Source organism: Lolium perenne, chromosome 3, assembly GCF_019359855.2.
Source record: "Lolium perenne isolate Kyuss_39 chromosome 3, Kyuss_2.0, whole genome shotgun sequence".
NCBI classification, from domain to species: domain Eukaryota; kingdom Viridiplantae; phylum Streptophyta; class Magnoliopsida; order Poales; family Poaceae; genus Lolium; species Lolium perenne.
Window position 1 is genome coordinate 226324109 of NC_067246.2, and position 22078 is coordinate 226346186.

Sequence of the window (22078 nt, forward strand, 5' to 3'; positions counted from 1 at the left end):
TGCTGTACGCGTATCAAGACTGTTTTCTGGCGCCGTTGCCGGGGATCTGAAGAAAAGTTACACCACAAAGATCTCTAACTCCCACGTCAACTACACGCCAGCAGGCATCTCACAAGATCTAACATGATGGCACAATGAGGAGAAGACAACCATCTAGCTACTGCTATGGACCCATAGTCCAGGGGTGAACTACTCACACATCAATCCGGAGGCGATCATGGTGATGAAGAGTCCTCCAGGAGATGATTCCCCTCTCCGGCAGGGTGCCGAAGGCGATCTCCTGAATCCCCCGAGATGGGATTGGCGGCGGTGGCGTCTCTGGAAGGTTTTTCGTATCGTGGCTCTCGGTACTGGGGTTTTCTCGACGAAGACTTTCTATTTGCGGAAGGGTAGGTTTAGGGGCGACACGAGGGCCCCACACGCCAGGGCGGCGCGGGCCCTAGCCTGGCCGCGCGGCCCTGTTGTGGCGGCGCCTCGTCGCCCCACTTTGTATCTCCTTCGGTCTTCTGGAAGCTTCATGGAAAAATAAGATCCTGGGCGTTGATTTCGTCCAATTCCAAGAATATTTCCTTTGTAGGATTTCTGAAACCAAAAATAGCAGAAAACAGCAACTGGCTCTTCGGCATCTTGTCAATAGGTTAAAGCCGAAAAATGCATAAGTATGACATAAAGTGATTATAAAACATGTGAGTATCATCATAAAAGTAGCATGGAACATAAGAAATTATAGATACGTTTGAGACGTATCAGTGGTCATCGGCTGTGTGCCGTTCATGGCTCTTGATGCTCTGTCCCAAGCTGCTTGCGAAAGTTGCAATCTCTGGCGAGGTATAGGCCCGATGTACTTGCTTCCCAATCCTCGCGTAAGGTCAGCGGGATCGATGTATGGATTTCCCAAATCATTGAAAGCCTCTGATGCTTCATCCTCTTGAAGACTTGACTCGCTGATACGTCTCCGACGTATCGATAATTTCTTATGTTCCATGCCACATTATTGATGATATCTACATGTTTTATGCATACTTTATGTCATATTTATGCATTTTCCGGCACTAACCTATTAACGAGATGCCGAAGAGCCAGTTGTTGTTTTCTGCTGTTTTTGGTTTCAGAAATCCTAGTAAGGAAATATTCTCGGAATTGGACGAAATCAATGCCCAGGGGCCTACTTTCACACGAAGCTTCCAGAAGACCGGAGAGATAACGAAGTGGGGCCACGAGGCGGCGCCACGCTAGGCCGGCGCGGCCCAAGCCCTTGGCCGCGCCGACCTACTGTGTGGGCCCCTCGTGATGCCCCTTGATACGTCTCCGGCGTATCGATAATTTCTTATGTTCCATGCCACATTATTGATGATATCTACATGTTTTATGCATACTTTATGTCATATTTATGCGTTTTCCGGAACTAACCTATTGACGAGATGCCGAAGGGCCGATTCTTTGTTTCTGCTGTTTTTGGTTTCAGAAATCCTAGTAAGGAAATATTCTCGGAATCGGATGAAATCAACGCCGGCATCCTATTTTTCCACGAAGCTTCCAGAACACCCGAGAGTCGCCAGAGGGGAGCCCTGGTGGGCCCAGGAGGTAGGCCGGCGCGGCCCAGGCCCTGGCCGCGCCGCCCTATCATCTCACCGCCTCTTCGACCCTCTGACGCCGCCTCTTCGCCTATTTAAGCCCCCTCGACCTAAAACCTCGAGACGGGAAAGCCACGGTACGAGAAACCATCCAGAGCCACCGCCATCGCGAAGCCAAGATCTGGGGGATAGGAGTCTCTGTTCCGGCACGCCGCCGGGACGGGGAAGTGCCCCCGGAAGGCTTCTCCATCGACACCACCGCCATCTTCATCACCGCTGCTGTCTCCCATGAGGAGGGAGTAGTTCTCCATCGAGGCTCGGGGTTGTACCGGTAGCTATGAGGTTAATCTCTCTCCTATGTACTTCAATACAATAATCTCATGAGCTGCCTTACATGATTGAGATTCATATGATGATGCTTGTAATCTAGATGTCATTATGCTAGTCAAGTGGATTTTACTTATGTGATCTCCGGAGACTCCTTGTCCCACGTGTGTAAAGGTGACAGTGTGTGCACCTTGTGGGTCTCTTAGGCTATATTTCACAGAATACTTATTCACTGTTATGAAGAGCATAGTGAAGTGCTTATTTATATCTCTTTATGATTGCAATGTGTTTTGTATCACAATTTATCTGTGTGCTACTCTAGTGATGTTATTAAAGTAGTTTATTCCTCCTGCACGGTGTAATGGTGACAGTGTGTGCATCGTGTAGTACTTGGCGTAGGCTATGATCGTGATCTCTTGTAGATTATGAAGTTAACTATTGCTATGATAGTATTGATGTGATCTATGCCTCCTTTCGTAGCGTGAAGGTGACAGTGTGCATGCTATGTTAGTACTTGGTTTGGTTATGTTGATATGTCATGCACTCTAAGGTTATTTAAATATGAACATCGAATATTGTGGAGCTTGTTAACTCCGGCATTGAGGGTTCGTGTAATCCAACACAGTTAGTGGTGTTCATCATCCAACAAGAGGGTGTAGAGTCTAGCATCTATCTATTTATTCTGTTATGTGATCAATGTTGAGAGTGTCCACTAGTGAAAGTATAATCCCTAGGCCTTGTTCGCAAATACTGCTATCGCTGCTTGTTTACTGTTCTACTGCATCTCTACTTACTGCAATATTACCACCATCCATCACACGCCAGCAAGCACTTTTCTGGCGCTGTTACTACTGCTCATACTTATTCATACCACCTGTATTTCACTATCTATTCGCCGAACTAGTGCACCTATTAGGTGTGTTGGGGACACAAGAGACTTCTTGCTTTGTGGTTACAGGGTTGCTTGAGAGGGATATCTTTGACCTCTTCCTCCCTGAGATCGATAAACCTTGGGTGATCCACTTAAGGGAAACTTGCTGCTGTTCTACAAACCTCTGCTCTTGGAGGCCCAACACTGTCTACAAGAATAGAAGCTCCAGTAGACATCAAGCACTTTTCTGGCGCCGTTGCCGGGGAGGAAAGGTAAAAGGCACTCATACTCCGGTTCCAGGTAACAGTACTTTTCTGGCGCCATTGTGTGTGTGCTCGAAGCTATTTCCTTTAGATCCTGCAATTGCATCTTTTTGTTTCTTGTTTACACTAGTAAGGCATAATGGACAACAATGATCTTCTTATTCTATTTCCTGATTTAAGACATGGATGGTTTGATCCGAAAATTAAAAAACCCATGGAACATATTAGCATGAACACATTGAACACCATTGTTGCTAATGATATGGAAAATTCTAAGCTTGGGGAAGCTGGTTTTGATGAGCATGATCTTTTTAGTCCCCCAAGCATTGAGGAGAAAATTTTCTTTGATGATACTTTGCCTCCTATATATGATGATTATAATGATAGTAGTCTTTTGGTGCCACCTACTATGGAGAGTGAATTTGATTATGATTACAATATGCCTCCTATATTTGATGATAGCTACTTTGTTGAATTTGCTCCCACTATTACTAATAAAATTGATTATGCTTATGTGGAGAGTAATAATTTTATGCATGAGACTCATGATAAGAATACTTTATGTGATAGTTATATTGTTGAGTTTGCTCATGATGCTACTGAAAGTTATTATGAGAGAGGAAAATATGGTTGTAGAAATTTTCATGTTACTAAAACACCTCTCTATGTGCTGAAATTTTTGAAGCTACACTTGTTTTATCTTCATATGCTTGTTACTTTGCTCTTCATGAACTTGTTTATTTACAAGATTCCTTTTCATAGGAAGCATGTTAGGCTTAAATGTGTTTTGAATTTGCCTCTTGATGCTCTCTTTTGCTTCAAATACTATTTCTTGCGAGTGCATCATTAAAACTGCTGAGCCCATCTTAATGGCTATAAAGAAAGAACTTCTTGGGAGATAACCCATGTGTTTATTTTGCTACAGTAATTTTGTTTTATATTTGTGTCTTGGAAGTTGTTACTACTGTAGCAACCTCTCCTTATATTAGTTTTGTGTTTTGTTGTGCCAAGTAAAGTCTTTGATAGCAAGGTTGATACTAGATTTGGATTACTGCGCAGAAACAGATTTCTGTCTGTCACGAATCTGGGCAAAATTCTCTGTAGGTAACTCAGAAAACTATGCCAATTTACGTGAGTGATCCTCAGATATGTACGCAACTTTCATTCAATTTGAACATTTTCATTTGAGCAAGTCTGGTGCCTCAATAAAATTCGTCTTTACGGACTGTTCTGTTTTGACAGATTCTGCCTTTTATTTCGCATTGCCTCTTTTGCTATGTGGGATGGATTTCTTTGTTCCATTAACTTCCAGTAGCTTTAGGCAATGTCCAGAAGTGTTAAGAATGATTATGTCACCTCTGAACATGTATATTTTGATTGTGCACTAACTCTCTAATGAGTTGTTTTGAGTTTGGTGTGAAGGAAGTTTTCAAGGGTCAGGAGAGGAGGATGATATACTACGATCAAGAAGAGTGAAAAGTCTAAGCTTGGGATGCCCCGGTGGTTCACCCCTGCATATTTCAAGAAGACTCAAGCATCTAAGCTTGGGGATGCCCAAGGCATCCCCTTCTTCATCGACAAATTATCAGGTTCCTTCTCTTGAAACTATATTTTTATTCCGTCACATCTTATGTGCTTTGCTTGGAGCGTCGGTTTGTTTTTGTTTTTGTTTTTGTTTGAATAAATGCTTGTGTGGGAGAGAGACACGCTCCGCTGGTTCATATGAACACATGTGTTCTTGGCTTTTAATTTTCATGGCGAAGGTTGAAACTGCTTCGTTCATTGTTATATGGTTGGAAACGGAAAATGCTACATGTAGTAATTGCTATAATGTCTTGGATAATGTGATACTTGGCAATTGTTGTGCTCATGTTTAAGCTCTTGCATCATATACTTTGCACCTATTAATGAAGAAATACATAGAGCATGCTAAAATTTGGTTTGCATAATTGGTCTCTCTAAGGTCTAGATAATTTCTAGTATTGAGTTTGAACAACAAGGAAGACAGTGAAGAGTCTTATAATGTTTACAATATGTCTTTTATGTGAGTTTTGCTGCACCAGTTCATCCTTGTGTTTGTTTCAAATAACCTTGCTAGCCTAAACCTTGTATCGAGAGGGAATACTTCTCATGCATCCAAAATCCTTGAGCCAACCACTATGCCATTTGTGTCCACCATACCTACCTACTACATGGTATTTCTCCGCCATTCCAAAGTAAATTGCTTGAGTGCTACCTTTAAAATTTCTAATCCTCTACCCTTACAATATATAGCTCATGGGACAAATAGCTTAAAAACTATTGTGGTATTGAATATGTACTTATGCACTTTATCTCTTATTAAGTTGCTTGTTGTGCGATAACCATGTTCCTAGGGACGCCATCAACTACTCTTTGTTGAATATCATGTGAGTTGCTATGCATGTTCGTCTTGTCTGAAGTAAGGGAGATTTACCACTAAAATGGTTAGAGCATTGCATAATGTTAGAGAAGAACATTGGGCCGCTAACTAAAGCCATGATCCATGGTGGAAGTTTCAGTTTTGGACAATATCCTCAATCTCATATGAGAAAATTAATTGTTGCTACATGCTTATGCATAAAAGAGGAGTCCATTATCTGTTGTCTATGTTGTCCCGGTATGGATGTCTAAGTTGAGAATAATCAATAGCGAGAAATCCAATGCGAGCTTTCTCCTTAGACCTTTGTACAGGCGGCATAGAGGTACCCCTTTGTGACACTTGGTTAAAACATATGCATTGCAATGATAATCCAGGTAACCCGAGCTAATTAGGACAAGGTGCGGGCACTATTAGTATACTATGCATGAGGCTTGCAACTTGTAAGATATAATTTACATGATGCATATGCTTTATTACTACCGTTGACAAAATTGTTTCTTGTTTTCGAAACCAAAGCTCTAGCACAAATATAGCAATCGATGCTTCCCTCTGCGAAGGGCCATTCTTTTACTTTTATTGTTGAGTCAGTTCACCTATTTCTTTCCATCTCAAGAAGCAAACACTTGTGTGAACTGTGCATTGATTCCTACATACTTGCATATTGCACTTGTTATATTACTTTACATTGACAATATCCATGAGATATACATGTTACAAGTTGAAAGCAACCGCTGAAACTTAATCTTCCCTTGTGTTGCTTCAATACCTTTACTTTGAACTATTGCTTTATGAGTTAACTCTTATGCAAGACTTATTGATGCTTGTCTTGAAGTACTATTCATGAAAAGTCTTTGCTATATGATTCATTTGTTTACTCATGTCATTTACCATTGTTTGGATCGCTGCATTCATTACATATGCTTACAATAGTATGATCAAGGTTATGATGGCATTTCACTCCAGAAATTATCTTTGTTATCGTTTACCTGCTCGGGACGAGCAGAAACTAAGCTTGGGGATGCTGATACGTCTCCGACGTATCGATAATTTCTTATGTTCCATGCCACATTATTGATGATATCTACATGTTTTATGCATACTTTATGTCATATTTATGCATTTTCCGGAACTAACCTATTGACGAGATGCCGAAGGGCCAGTTGCTGTTTTCTGCTGTTTTTGGTTTCAGAAATCCTAGTAAGGAAATATTCTCGGAATCGGACGAAATCAACGCCCAGCATCCTATTTTTCCACAAACTTCCAGAACACCCGAGAGTCGCCAGAGGGGAGCCTTGGTGGGCCCAGGAGGTAGGCCGGCGCGGCCCAGGCCCTGGCCGCGCCGCCCTATCATCTCACCGCCTCTTCGACCCTCTGACGCCGCCTCTTCGCCTATTTAAGCCCCCTCGACCTAAAACCTCGAGACGGGAAAGCCACGGTAAGAGAAACCATCCAGAGCCGCCGCCATCGCGAAGCCAAGATCTGGGGGACAGGAGTCTCTGTTCCGGCACGCCGCCGGGACGGGGAAGTGCCCCCGGAAGGCTTCTCCATCGACACCACCGCCATCTTCACCACCGCTGCTGTCTCCCATGAGGAGGGAGTAGTTCTCCATCGAGGCTCGGGGCTGTACCGGTAGCTATGTGGTTAATCTCTCTCCTATGTACTTCAATACAATAATCTCATGAGCTGCCTTACATGATTGAGATTCATATGATGATGCTTGTAATCTAGATGTCATTATGCTAGTCAAGTGGATTTTACTTATGTGATCTCCGGAGACTCCTTGTCCCACGTGTGTAAAGGTGACAGTGTGTGCACCGTGTGGGTCTCTTAGGCTATATTTCACAGAATACTTATTCACTGTTATGAAGAGCATAGTGAAGTGCTTATTTATATCTCTTTATGATTGCAATGTGTTTTATATCACAATTTATCTGTGTGCTACTCTAGTGATGTTATTAAAGTAGTTTATTCCTCCTGCACGGTGTAATGGTGACAGTGTGTGCATCGTGTAGTACTTGGCGTAGGCTATGATCGTGATCTCTTGTAGATTATGAAGTTAACTATTGCTATGATAGTATTGATGTGATCTATGCCTCCTTTCGTAGCGTGAAGGTGACAGTGTGCATGCTATGTTAGTACTTGGTTTGGTTATGTTGATCTGTCATGCACTCTAAGGTTATTTAAATATGAACATCGAATATTGTGGAGCTTGTTAACTCCGGCATTGAGGGTTCGTGTAATCCTACACAGTTAGTGGTGTTTATCATCCAACAAGAGGGTGTAGAGTCTAGCATCTATCTATTTATTCTGTTATGTGATCAATGTTGAGAGTGTCCACTAGTGAAAGTATAATCCCTAGGCCTTGTTCGCAAATACTGCTATCGCTGCTTGTTTACTGTTCTACTGCATCTCTACTTACTGCAATATTACCACCATCCATCACACGCCAGCAAGCACTTTTCTGGCGCTATTACTACTGCTCATACTTATTCATACCACCTGTATTTCACTATCTCTTCGCCGAACTAGTGCACATATTAGGTGTGTTGGGGACACAAGAGACTTCTTGCTTTGTGGTTGCAGGGTTGCTTGAGAGGGATATCTTTGACCTCTTACTCCCTGAGATCGATAAACCTTGGGTGATCCACTTAAGGGAAACTTGTTGTTGTTCTACAAACCTCTGCTCTTGGAGGCCCAACACTGTCTACAAGAATAGAAGCTCCAGTAGACATCACCCCTTGACCTGCCCTTCCGCCTACAAATAGCCTTCGTCGCGAAACCCCCAGTACCGAGAGCCACGATACGGAAAACCTTCTAGAGACGCCGCCGCCTATCCCATCTCGGGGAATTCAGGAGATCGCCTCCGGCACCCTGCCGGAGAGGGGATTCATCTCCCGGAGGACTCTACGCCGCCATGGTCGCCTCCGGAGTGATGAGTGAGTAGTCTACCCCTGGACTATGGGTCCATAGCAGTAGCTAGATGGTTGTCTTCTCCTTATGTTCTTCATTGTCGGATCTTGTGAGCTGCCGAACATGATCAAGATCATCTATCTGTAATGCTATATGTTGTGTTTATTGGGATCCGATGAATAGAGAATACTATGTTATGTTGATTATCAATTTATATCTATGTGTTGTTTATGATCTTGCATGCTCTCCGTTATTAGTAGAGGCTCTGGCCAAGTTTTTGCTAGTAACTCCAAGAGGGAGTATTTATGCTCGATAGTGGGTTCATGTCTCCGTGAATCTGGGGGAGTGACAGAAACCCCTAAGGTTATGGATGTGCTGTTGCCACTAGGGATAAAACATTGATGCTATGTCCGAGGATGTAGTTATTGATTATATTACGCACTATACTTAATGCAATTGTCTGTTGTTTGCAACTTAATACTGGAAGGGTTTCGGATGATAACCTGAAGGTGGACTTTTTAGGCATAGATGCATGCTGGATAGCGGTCTATGTACTTTGTCGTAATGCCCAATTAAATCTCACAATACTCATCATATCATGTATGTGCATGGTCATGCCCTCTCTATTTGTCAATTGCCCAACTGTAATTTGTTCACCCAACATGCTATTTATCTTATGGGAGAGACACCTCTAGTGAACTGTGGACCCCGGTCCATTCTTTACGTCTGAAATACAATCTACTGCAATACTTGTTCTACTGTTCTTTGCAAACAATCATCATCCACACTATATATCTAATCATTTGTTACAGCAAGCAGGTGAGATTGACAACCTCACTGTTTCGTTGGGGCAAAGTACTTTGGTTGTGTTGTGCAGGTTCCACGTTGGCACCGGAATCCCTGGTGTTGCGCCACACTACATCTCGCCGCCATCAACCTTCAACGTGATTCTTGGCTCCTACTGGTTCAATAAACCTTGGTTTCATACTGAGGGAAAACTTGCCGTTGTACGCATCACACCTTCCTCTTGGGGTTCCCAACGGACGCGTGCTGTACGCGTATCAAGCTCTTTTTCTGGCGCCGTTGCCAGGGAGATCAAGACACGCTGCAAGGGGAGTCTCCACATCCCAATCTCTTTACTTTGTTTTTGTCTTGCTTTATTTTATTTACTACTTTGTTTGCTGCACTAAATCAAAATACAAAAAAATTAGTTGCTAGCTTTACTTTATTTACTGTCTTGTTTGCACTCTATATTAAAAACACAAAAAAATTAGTTACTTGCATTTTATTTAGTTATTTGCATTTTACTTTTGTTACCATGTCTAGTTCTGCACTTGTTACTTCTTCACCTGAAGAATTAGTCTTCACTTTTAAACAAGGGGATGAGGAGAGTTTTAAAGATGCTTGGTCCAGAATTTTCACTTCTTATCGTAAAGCTGAACCTCAAATGACTCTAAGTTTGCTCCTTAGTAACTTTTATTTTGGTCTTATGATTCGCTATAGATATGCCTTGGATGCTTTAGTGGGAGGAGATTTCCTTCATTGCAATGGGGATCAAGCTTTTAATGCCATAAAGAAGTTGGTTGCATCACATGATTCAGCTAATAACTTTGATTCAGCCCTTATTAGCATTTATAATAGATTGAACACTCTTGAGACAAGTGCATCTCGCTTGAATGACAACTATCGCTATGTTCGTAACCGTCTTGAACAAGTTTTAGTGAACTCTGAACCTTCATTATGGGATCCTACTATTAAAATTGATATCGGTGATCAAACTCTTCATGCCAATTGTGATATTATGTCTGAATTTTGCCTTATGCCTGAGAGTATTCATGAATCTTTGAAACTTTGGGGATTCGTTGAAGGGGGAGAAGGAATAACTCTTATTGATAACTCTGTTATAATTCCTAAGGGAATAGCCGCAGGTGTGCATACAACCATTCTTGGAAGAACAATATCCATTGATTATCTTGTTATTGAATGTGCAGGAACAGGACAAATCACACTCGGAAGATCCCTGCTGAAACTATTGGGAGCAGTCATAGATATGGGAGAAGGCACCCTGAAATTCACCTCTACACCGGGGGGAAGACATGTATTCCCTAAATCAAAGAGTAAGAAAAAGAACAAGAAAGGTAAGGGTAAAGCCCAAGGTAATGTTGATACACCATCTCTTGATAATACTTGATACACACTTTCTGCGCCTAGCTGAAAGACGTTAAAAAAAAGCGCTTATGGGAGACAACCCATGTTTTTACTACAGTACCTTTATTTTATATTTGAGTCTTGGAAGTTGTTACTACTGTAGCAACCTCTCCTTATCTTAGTTTTGTGCATTGTTGTGCCAAGTAAAGTCGTTGATAGTAAGGTTCATACTAGATTTGGATTACTGCGCAGAAACAAATTTCTTTGCTGTCACGAATCTGGGCAAAATTCTCTGTAGGTAACTCGGAAAATTATTCCAATTTACGTGAGTGATCCTCAGATATGTACGCAACTTTCATTCAATTTGAGCATTTTCATTGAGCAAGTCTGGTGCCTCAATAAAATTCGTCTTTACGAACTGTTCTGTTTTGACAGATTCTGCCTTTTATTTCGCATTGCCTGTTTTGCTATGCTTGATGGATATTTCGATTCCATTGACTTTCAGTAGCTTTGTGCAATGTCCAGAAGTGTTAATAATGATTATGTCACCTCTGAACATGTATATTTTGATTGTGCACTAACCCTCTAATGAGTTGTTTTGAGTTTGGTGTGGAGGAAGTTTTCAAGGATCAAGAGAGGGAGATGATACAACATGATCAAGGAGAGTGAAAGCTCTAAGCTTGGGGATGCCCCGGTGGTTCACCCCTGCATATATCAAGAAGACTCAAGCGTCTAAGCTTGGGGATGCCCAAGGCATCCCCTTCTTCATCAACAACATTATCAGGTTCCTCCCCTGAAACTATATTTTTATTCCATCACATCTTATGTGCTTTGCTTGGGGCGTCGGTTTGTTTTTGTTTTTGTTTTGTTTGAATAAAATGGATCCTAGCATTCATTGTGTGGGAGAGAGACACTCTCCGCTGTTGCATATGGACAAATATGTCCTTAGGCTTTACTCATAATATTCATGGCGAAGTTTCTTCTTCGTTAAATTGTTATATGGTTGGAATTGGAAAATGATACATGTAGTAATTGCTAAAATGTCTTGGATAATGTGATACTTGGCAATTGTTGTGCTCAAGTTTAAGCTCTTGCATCATATACTTTGCACCTAATAATGAAGAAATACATAGAGCATGCTAAAATTTGGTTTGCATATTTGGTCTCTCTAAGGTCTAGATAATTTCTAGTATTGAGTTTGAACAACAAGGAAGACGGTGTAGAGTCTTATAATGTTTACAATATGTCTTTTATGTGAGTTTTGCTGCACCGCTTCATCCTTGTGTTTGTTTCAAATAGCCTTGCTAGCCTAAACCTTGTATCGAGAGGGAATACTTCTCATGCATCCAAAATACTTGAGCCAACCACTATGCCATTTGTGTCCACCATACCTACCTACTACATGGTATTTCTCCGCCATTCCAAAGTAAATTGCTTGAGTGCTACCTTTAAAATTTCTATCCTCTACCTTTACAATATATAGCTCATGGGACAAATGGCCTAAAAACTATTGTGGTATTGAATATGTACTTATGCACTTTATCTCTTATTAAGTTGCTTGTTGTGCGATAACCATGTTCCTGGGGACGCCATCAACTACTCTTTGTTGAATATCATGTGAGTTGCTATGCATGTCCGTCTTGTCTGAAGTAAGGGAGATTTACCACTTATTTAATGGTTAGAGCATGCATATTGTTAGAGAAGAACATTGGGCCGCTAACTAAAGCCATGAATCATGGTGGAAGTTTCAGTTTTGGACATATATCCTCAATCTCATATGAGAAAATTAATTATTGCTACATGCTTATGCATTAAAGAGGAGTCCATTATATGTTGTCTATGTTGTCCCGGTATGGATGTCTAAGTTGAGAATAATCAATAGCGAGAAATCCAATGCGAGCTTTCTCCTTAGACCTTTGTACAGGCGGCATAGAGGTACCCCTTTGTGACACTTGGTTAAAACATGTGCATTGCGATAATTCCGGTAATCCGAGCTAATTAGGACAAGGTGCGGGCACTATTAGTATACTATGCATGAGGCTTGCAACTTGTAAGATATAATTTACATAACACATATGCTTTATTACTACCGTTGACAAAATTGTTTCTTGTTTTCAAAATCAAAGCTCTAGCACAAATATAGCAATCGATGTTTTCCTCTTTGAAGGACCATTCTTTTACTTTTATTGTTGAGTCAGTTCACCTATCTCTCTCCATCCCAAGAAGCAAACACTTGTGTGAACTGTGCATTGATTCCTACATACTTGCATATTGCACTTGTTATATTACTTTACATTGACAATATCCATGAGATATACATGTTATAAGTTGAAAGCAACCGCTGAAACTTAATCTTCCTTTGTGTTGCTTCAATACCTTTACTATGAATTATTGCTTTATGAGTTAACCCTTATGCAAGACTTATTGATGCTTGTCTTGAAGTACTATTCATGAAAAGTCTTTGCTATATGATTCAGTTGTTTACTCATTGCATTACCATTGTTTTGATCGCTGCATTCGTTACATATGCTTACAATAGTATGATCAAGGTTATGATGGCATGTCACTCCAGAAATTATCTTTGTTATCGTTTACCTGCTCGGGACGAGCAGAAACTAAGCTTGGGGATGCTGATACGTCTCCGACGTATCGATAATTTCTTATGTTCCATGCCACATTATTGATGATATCTACATGTTTTATGCATACTTTATGTCATATTTATGCATTTTCCGGCACTAACCTATTAACGAGATGCCGAAGAGCCAGCATCAATGTTTTTGGTTTCAGAAATCCTAGTAAGGAAATATTCTCGGAATTGGACGAAATCAACGCCCAGGGGCCTATTTTCACACGAAGCTTCCAGAAGACCGGAGAGCTAACGAAGTGGGGCCACGAGGCGGCGCCACGCTAGGCCGGCGCGGCCCAAGCCCTGGCCGCGCCGACCTTCTGTGTGGGCCCCTCGTGACGCCCCTTGACCTGCCCTTCCGCCTACAAATAGCCTTCGTCGCGAAACCCCCAGTACAGAGAGCCACGATACGGAAAACCTTCCAGAGACGCCGCCGCCGCCAATCCCATCTCGGGGGATTCAGGAGATCGCCTCCGGCACCCTGCCGGAGAGGGGATTCATCTCCCGGAGGACTCTACGCCGCCATGGTCGCCTCCGGAGTGATGAGTGAGTAGTCTACCCCTGGACTATGGGTCCATAGCAGTAGCTAGATGGTTGTCTTCTCCTTATGTGCTTCATTGTCGGATCTTGTGAGCTGCCGAACATGATCAAGATCATCTATCTGTAATGCTATATGTTGTGTTTGTTGGGATCCGATGAATAGAGAATACTATGTTATGTTGATTATCAATTTATATCTATGTGTTGTTTATGATCTTGCATGCTCTCCGTTATTAGTAGAGGCTCTGGCCAAGTTTTTGCTAGTAACTCCAAGAGGGAGTATTTATGCTCGATAGTGGGTTCATGTCTCCGTGAATCTGGAGGAGTGACAGAAACCCCTAAGGTTATGGATGTGCTGTTGCCACTAGGGATAAAACATTGATGTTATGTCCGAGGATGTAGTTATTGATTACATTACGCACCTTACTTAATGCAATTGTCTGTTGTTTGCAACTTAATACTGGAAGGGGTTCGGATGATAACCTGAAGGTGGACTTTTTAGGCATAGATGCATGCTGGATAGCGGTCTATGTACTTTGTCGTAATGCCCAATTAAATCTCACAATACTCATCATATCATGTATGTGCATGGTCATGCCCTCTCTATTTGTCAATTGCCCAACTGTAATTTGTTCACCCAACATGCTATTTATCTTATGGGAGAGACACCTCTAGTGAACTGTGGACCCCGGTCCATTCTTTACATCTGAAATACAATCTAATGCAATACTTGTTCTACTGTTCTCTGCAAACAATCATCATCCACACTATACATCTAATCCTTTGTTACAACAAGCCGGTGAGATTGACAACCTCACTGTTTCTTTGGGGCAAAGTACTTTGGTTGTGTTGTGCAGGTTCCACGTTGGCGCCGGAATCCCTGGTGTTGCGCCGCACTACATCTCGCTGGCATCAACCTTCAACGTGCTTCTTGGCTCCTACTGGTTCGATAAACCTTTGTTTCATACTGAGGGAAAACTTGCCGCTGTACGCATCACACCTTCCTCTTGGGGTTCCCAACGGACGCGTGCTGTACGCGTATCACTCGCCGATTGCATAGACTTGGTGGTATGTTGGCATTGCGTGTTCATCTTCGGGGTCGGTGACACCATCGTAACGATCGGTGAAGACCTCCCGAATAGAAGTAGATTTGTCAATGAAGTTGAAGCTGTAGATGCTTTCAGAGTCGATGTCCAGATCGGAGTATGTGAACGACCCGAAAGACATCCTGCCGAACAGATCGGCGAGATCTTCACTGGCGGAGGGCTTGACGTAGCTTGCCGACGAAGCTTCCTTGTTGCTTGACTTGCTTGACGATGATGACCCCGAGAAATCGGAATCAACTGCTAACGGTCCCGAAAAAATCGGTGCCGCTAGGCGATGTGATCCTTCTCTCCCGACGGAGAAGTGAAAACTTCCGAACGTCATCTCCATTGGCTCCTCCGGATAGGCATATGCATCCACACGGGCGGGAGGGTGAGGAACAAAATCAATGAGACCAGTTTTGATCTATTTACCTCCATCCATCGCGTTGCTTGCCACCGAAGATGTCGACGATGTTGAACGTGCCATCGAGATCAGCTCCTTGTCGCCTCTAGTTCCCACAGACGGTGCCAATTGAAATGGTATCAACTTGTCAATGCCTACAAGTTGTAGACTAGGGTTTCGTGGAAAGTAGAGGGCAAGTAGATCTCGAAGGTTTCAGCCGAAGAGGGGCTCGTCTGTTAAAAACTAGGGTTGTGTTGACAATGAATCGATCCTTTCTTTCTCCCTCGACTCCACCTTATATAGGAGGTGGAGCCGAAGGTTTCGTGATGTACAAGTTAGAAACAGCGGGAGACTCTTTGAGTTCGTCCCGTATAATTACAAGTCTCTATTCCTAACATATCTCTATCTTCCATGTCAACGCCTTATTGGGCTTCCGGGCTTTGTAATCTTCGGGTCGTGGGCCTTCAGTAAACCTCGGGTACCTTCTTCGGCAGGCCCATTGGGGATGCCTATGTCAGTAACGCCGCTATCACTCAGGTACTGGTCAAGTGGTCATCTCTTCCAGAAACATCGGCAACATGGGATGATTGGGAGGTGTTGAAGACTCGTTTTCCAGCGGTTCTTGCTTGGGGACAAGCAAATTTTCCTCGAGGGGTATTGTCACGTAGGACACTGAGCCTTAGATACACGAGCACATCACCAAGGACCTGGGAGCGTTGGTGATGTAAGGTAAGGGGGAAAGTGTAAGTGTGTGTTGGGCCTGCGTGCCAGTAGTCGAGTGGTAAGCGGCTACAAAGCCAACTCCTGTAGTGACGGTATATCCATGAGGCTTCGTTCGGTTGCAGTGGGTTAAATCCACTAGAGGATCTATCCCTGCCGGTATATGGGTGAACCCCGAACCATCACCCCAATCCCCCACTACCATTCTCCCCACAACCCCTACTAATCTCCCCAATTTATTTCCATTCGGTTAATCCCTGCAGTCACCAAGTACCAGAGAACGGCGGGAAGCAAGCAGCACAGGTGATGTCAGTTGGACAGGGACTACTTACGCGGAGACGGAGAAGCATTGATGCTGTCAGCTCGAAGAATACGTGTCGCCACCAGCTGCAGGATGGGTCGCGCTGGCGTCGGCTCCAAGACATGTCACCTTCGCCGCCGGATCAAGGACGCGGCGCCGCCGGCGGCAGCTCCAGGACGCGTCACCATCGCCGCCAGATCCAGGACGCGGCACTGCCGCCAGCTGCAGGACGCGTCGCTGTCGTCCCCGATCCAGGACGCATCGCTGCCGCCGGCTCCAAGTCGCGTCGCCGCCGCCGGCTCCAATACGCGCCGCCAGCTCCAAGCGTTGACGCCGCCATTGGCTGCAGCCTGCAGGACGCATCGCCTCCGTCGCCATCAGCCACAGGACGCCTCGCCGCCGCCAGCTCCAAGCGTTGACGCCGCCATTGGCTGCAGCCTGCAGGACGCATCGCCTCCGTCGCCATCAGCTGCAGAACGCCTCGCCGCCGCCCCTTCCAAGATGCGTTGCCACCACCGTCAACTTGCGAGAGGACTTTTTCCGGTCGCTTCGGGGAATGGTTCCACGAGGTATGAGGCGATTTTTATTTCCCCGGTGGTTTGGAGGAGATCGGGGTGGATTGGGCCGGGAAATTTCTCGCCCCAGTGTTAACCGAATGCATCAATGGAGCTGGGCCGAAAATTATCCCGGCGGAACTGAACCACGTGGTTACAAGGCCTGAGTGAATTGAGAAAGGAAAGAACAAATCCCCTCCTCTCTTTCTTCTTGCTCAAGAAGGTCATCCTGGCCTGATCAGGGTGGTACAGCTTGCCAACCAGCCCATAATAAGATTTCAAATGGAAAAAATTACAGAGTATGAGAAGATTCAGTTTCACAGGATTTGTAAGGAAAAATGATAAACATTAAATAAGTGTTGCCGCGCCGTCAGCTTTGCTTCTTAACAGGATATCCACAAATCGGACGGTCCCACAAGGCAGTGTCCCAATCCCAATTAACGCACAATGCCAAGTTGCCAGTGCGCACGCCTTGCCCGCGAAGGCTAATCCGCCTATTTTATCGGACTCTCCGACACCAAATCCCCCAATCAAGACCCGAAGCTTCCATCGAATCCTCGCTCGCCAAGTCCGCCCGGTCCGAATCCTCGCCGATTTCGTGCCCGCTCGATTCGAGGCCGCGGAGCGATTTGGGCGCGGAATTCGGAAGGGGGGATTCGGGCGCGCGCGCGGACGGACGGAGGCGATCGAGGGGAGCAGCCATGAGCGAGGTGTTCGAGGGCTACGAGCGCCAGTACTGCGAGGTCTCCGCCTCCCTCTTCCGCAAGTGCACCGCCGCCTCCGCTCTCGATGGAGGTACGTGCCCAGCTGCCCGTCTGCCCTTGCCGGGGGATTCGTCCCCCCGTTTTGATTTCTAGTTCTTGGTTTCGTCTAACACGGCGAGGTCTTCGCAGAGAAGAAGAAGCAGAGGCTCTCCGAGATACAGTCCGGCGTGCAGGAAGCTGAATCGCTGGTAAATACTTATATATTACGGGTTTCGAATTTCGGGATCCTCTGTCCTACATAGCTATGCGAATCTGATGACCGACATTCTGCTGTCGCGGAGCAATTAGAATTGCGCGTGGTATTCTGCGAGGTGTAGCCGTGGAGGCATCTTATAGGTGTAATGGCTTGAATGTGTGATTTGGGGGAGCTGTGCAGATTATCTGGGCTTTGAGACTGCGTGTACCCTTGTTGCACTGGGAGATGAGGCAGTATGTGATGTTCTCTTTTATGTTATGTATATGCAGATTCGGAAGATGGACCTGGAGGCGAGGAGCCTGCAGCCGAGCACGAAGGCAGGTTTGCTTGCTAAGCTGCGGGAATACAAATCTGACCTCAACAACCTCAAGAGCGAGGTCAAGAGGATCTCGGCGCCCAATGCCAGGCAGGCTACAAGGGAGGAACTCCTTGAATCTGGCATGGCTGACACACTCGCGGTGAGCGCTCTAACTTACAGCGGTTCAATCGCCGCTTAGACTGTTCTGGCTTGACATTGTAGCCCCCACAGATGTCCGGTTCTGTTAATTACGTTCATTTATAATATGTAACCTTTGTCAAAATACGATATCCTATGCATGCCACATTTAAGTACGTACGATAGAGGAATTTGTGTGCTCTTAATATCCTGGTAACTCTCTGTATATACACCTTCCTATGTGGTACTTGATATTAGGTGCTTGGGTTGGTGCTAAAATGATGACCGAGGGTGATACATTATGTTCATTCAAATGTGGAACCATACATATATAAATTACTGACAGTATTATGGAACCTTATTGTTGCCCATGATTAGACTAATAGATCCATATTTAATTTCAGCTGGGTTATTTTGAGTTATACTAGTACTTTACTCCATTGGTTCAACCTGTACTTGAGTTGTGCCATTGAAGGTGTATTTAGTAATGTTGCTCATTACTCAATTATGGTTAGAGTGCGTGCAGTGACAAGTTTATTTGTTCTGTAACACATGATCAGACAGGGTGCGACCTATGAACACAATATTTCACCTCAGTTTGTTTGCCTTGTCAATCGTGCTATTCAGTTCAGAACTTGGGTACCTTAGTCAAAAAAATTGAATGTTGGTCTAGTCAGGTTATTCCGTATCTTTTGGTTGTTGCACAATGGATAACATTTCTCAAAAAATGCTGGTGATTGCAATGACTTTTTCGAAAATGATGAGTTGATGATGATTGCAGTGAAAATCTCAAAATGATGACCATTGCAGTGGCATCTACACTTATCCCACCCTTTTTGTTCTATTTTTTTATAACATGCGACATGCTAAATGTTAATTTAGAAGCATATAATTTGATTATCAGTTATTTGATATACTTCTAGGTTTCGATTCCCAATGGACATTGTCTCTCCACTATGCCACTGAATTCCGTTTTTCGTCAGGACTCGTATGTCCCCTAACTAACTATGGTTTGTTTTGAGTTATGAGTTGCATTTGGCTATTGTTATTGAAGAAACAAAGTGCTTTCGTATTGAACATGATGATCTGCCAAAGCAAGTTACAGAGGAAACAAAGATGGGGAAAATGACTCAATCTTTTTTAAATATGCTCATTAACAAGGAAATCAGTATTACAATTTATAGATGCGTCTTATACAAAGTATTAGTACCATTTTACTTTCAGTAGCATGCTTGTTGCCTGAGAAAGTAAACTGCATGTGCAGAACTGTACCCGCTTTTTGAGAAGAACTGTACTTGCTTGGACCAAAAAAAATACACCTGTTCTTAAGCAGGAAGTACCAGCAACATCCAGGAATACGTATGAGGCTACTTACTATTCAGAAGAAAGACCGTACTATCCACTTTATATATTCCTGGATGGATACTACTATAAATTCCATGGGTTGCCTTTCTGTTTGCTGGAAACATTGTTCTTTGTCTGACATATTTGAAGTGTATAGGATAACGCAACATTACTATGTTCATTCTTATTTCTTAAGCATTATCTAAAAGTTCTTAATGTTTCCTATTTTTTAGTACTCATGTTGTGCTTGTGGATTATTTACTGGCTCAGGTGTCTACTGATCAAAGGGGGAGGTTGATGATGACAACTGAGCGACTGAATCAGTCCACTGACAGAATTAAACAGAGCCGGACAACTATGCTGGAGGCAGAAGATCTTGGTGTGTCAATTCTTCAGGACCTTCATCAACAACGGCAGTCACTACTGCATGCCCACACCACCGTATGTATTCAGTCATAACTGCTTTTTTCTCCCTGTTACTCTTATTTAGATTTCCTTGTATAATTCTAGTGTATTTAAAGTGTATTCAAGGGATTGGAGGTGATTATCCTGGTCTAGTTCAAGATCCAGAAAAATCCCCAATAGTTTGTTTACCAAGCCGGTTTTGCATGGGATAAACCTAAGATACCCCTCACAAACCTCTGCATTTTTGTGTAAATTGAAAACACTCCTCCGTACTAGTGGATTTGGATGGAAGAGTATTTGAGGGGATTGGCTGAAAGGAAGGGTTTTACCAAATCCTCGCCAATGCCCACTCCCCCTTGGTGATGAAATTACACCTCTAGTAATATTATGTGATCCATCACTACTACTAAAGCTCTCTTCCGTTCTTCATTCCTCCATCCCGTTGGTTTGCTGGTAAATAGGTAGATCAGCTGCAACCAGCAAATATATGTAACAATTGAATGCTAGCAGTTAGGTTCTAAGTTTGATTGATTTATACTCTATATCTATGTATAAATAAGGTTAAGTTGACATTCGTTTCAAAATGGAACTGTAGTCCATTTAGTTTATTAAATGGTATTAGGTGCAGCAGCTTTGAAAGGTGTCTCCAACTTAAACAATTTAGTTCATTTTGTATTTTCTCCACAATTTATCTATAACCTGATATATTATATTCCTTGTGTATACTTAAATTTGTTATACGAAACAATTGCATGTTTGTGAAAGCACGCTGCTTAGGTAGCTATGCTCACACATGCTTAGTATTGGAGCATTCTTATTCATGTGTGTTAGTCTGTTCTGGGTCACTGGGTGAACATGTGTTTTATTGTGCATGATGTGTTGAACTGCATGTTACTCCTAGCATAGAGACAAGTCCTTTATTCAGCCTCCGCCACTTGAGGTCTCTAATATTCAGAAGTTACAGATCTCATTGGTCTATTCTCTTGGATATAAAGAGCCAGTAGTAACCTCCCTTTTTGTGCATATGCATTTGTTGATATCTTTATTTCTGCACAAACCCTTCAGTTAGCTGCACTGACTGAAATTCCTGTGAAATAGTGCGGCAATCTAAAGTACTTTTCAGCATGAAGATGTGTTTTTGTCTCATGATTTGCCGTTGTTCTATCTGCGGGATTAACGTACTGTAATTTTTGTATGTGGAGGGCTTATGGACGCTGATAGCATAAAAACGAGTGATTGCCAGCATGACTCCCATCTTTATTCCTTGTTTTGTTATTCTGTTAGGTTCTGTCACTTTGATAGTGACATTACTTACAAAGTTACAGGCCAATGTTCGCTATAACCATGATTTTTACATTTACTTATTTGTTCACACCTCTGCTCCCATCAAACAAATATATTCACAACTCCATTATTGATGCTCACAGTTGCATGGTGTCGATGATAACATTGGCAAGAGTAAAAAGATCCTGGCGGCGATGTCAAAGAGGATGGACAGGAACAAGTGGATCATTGGGGGAATCATGTCAGCTCTAGTTCTCGCCATACTTATCATACTGTACTTTAAGTTCGCCTAGTGAGCCAGGCAGGTCCTCCAAGTTGCAAGTGTGCTGAGTGATTGTGTGGTAAGGTAGTGTGGACGCTGTACATTGGACAACCCAGGCTGTCCCTCCAAATTCACCTGTTTCCCCGAGCATCAAACATTCGAGCGGTTCATTGTCACGTCATGTATAGTAACACTCTGATCAGATGTGCCTGATCAATTTGTGATGTAAGTATTCAAAAAGAAAAGAAAAGGTAAAAATATGTTGTCTCCATGAAGATGTTTCTGAAATATCACTCTGTTTCACGATATAAGCCTTAGTTCTGATTCTAGGACGGCTTATATTGTGGAACGGAGGTAGTACTTGGTTGTGTTACATATTTGATGTTGGTTGTGCATCCTGTTACGCTACTCCGTGGATTGTGTGTCCTAGACTCAGAACTCTGAAGTCTGAACTGTTGTCATTGACCATCCAATTATTGTGTTTAGCCAGCTCTACGTCCATTCTGTTATCGCTGTCGAGTTTGGAGACGCTTTCTGAATTATTGTGCACGCAGACGCAGTCTGTGGGCGGCAGATCTGCTGGTGTGCGTGCAGAAGATAGCGGCTGATCTAGGTCGGCAAGTGGGTGGTAGTATGCGATAGATATGGCCGTATCTGATGC

The 22078-nt window shown here is 43.3% G+C and overlaps 1 protein-coding gene across 1 annotated transcript; it reads left to right on the top strand.

Annotated features, from left to right (window-relative positions):
* Positions 1 to 17216: 17216 nt before the first annotated feature.
* LOC127343545 (vesicle transport v-SNARE 13) lies at positions 17217 to 21688 on the top strand. The gene is made up of 5 exons (XM_051369667.2): positions 17217 to 17521; positions 17620 to 17678; positions 17956 to 18144; positions 19737 to 19907; positions 21299 to 21688. The coding sequence occupies exons 1-5, from the start codon at positions 17428 to 17430 to the stop codon at positions 21446 to 21448; spliced, it is 663 nt and encodes a 220-aa protein (XP_051225627.1). The 5' UTR covers positions 17217 to 17427; the 3' UTR covers positions 21449 to 21688.
* Positions 21689 to 22078: the final 390 nt, after the last annotated feature.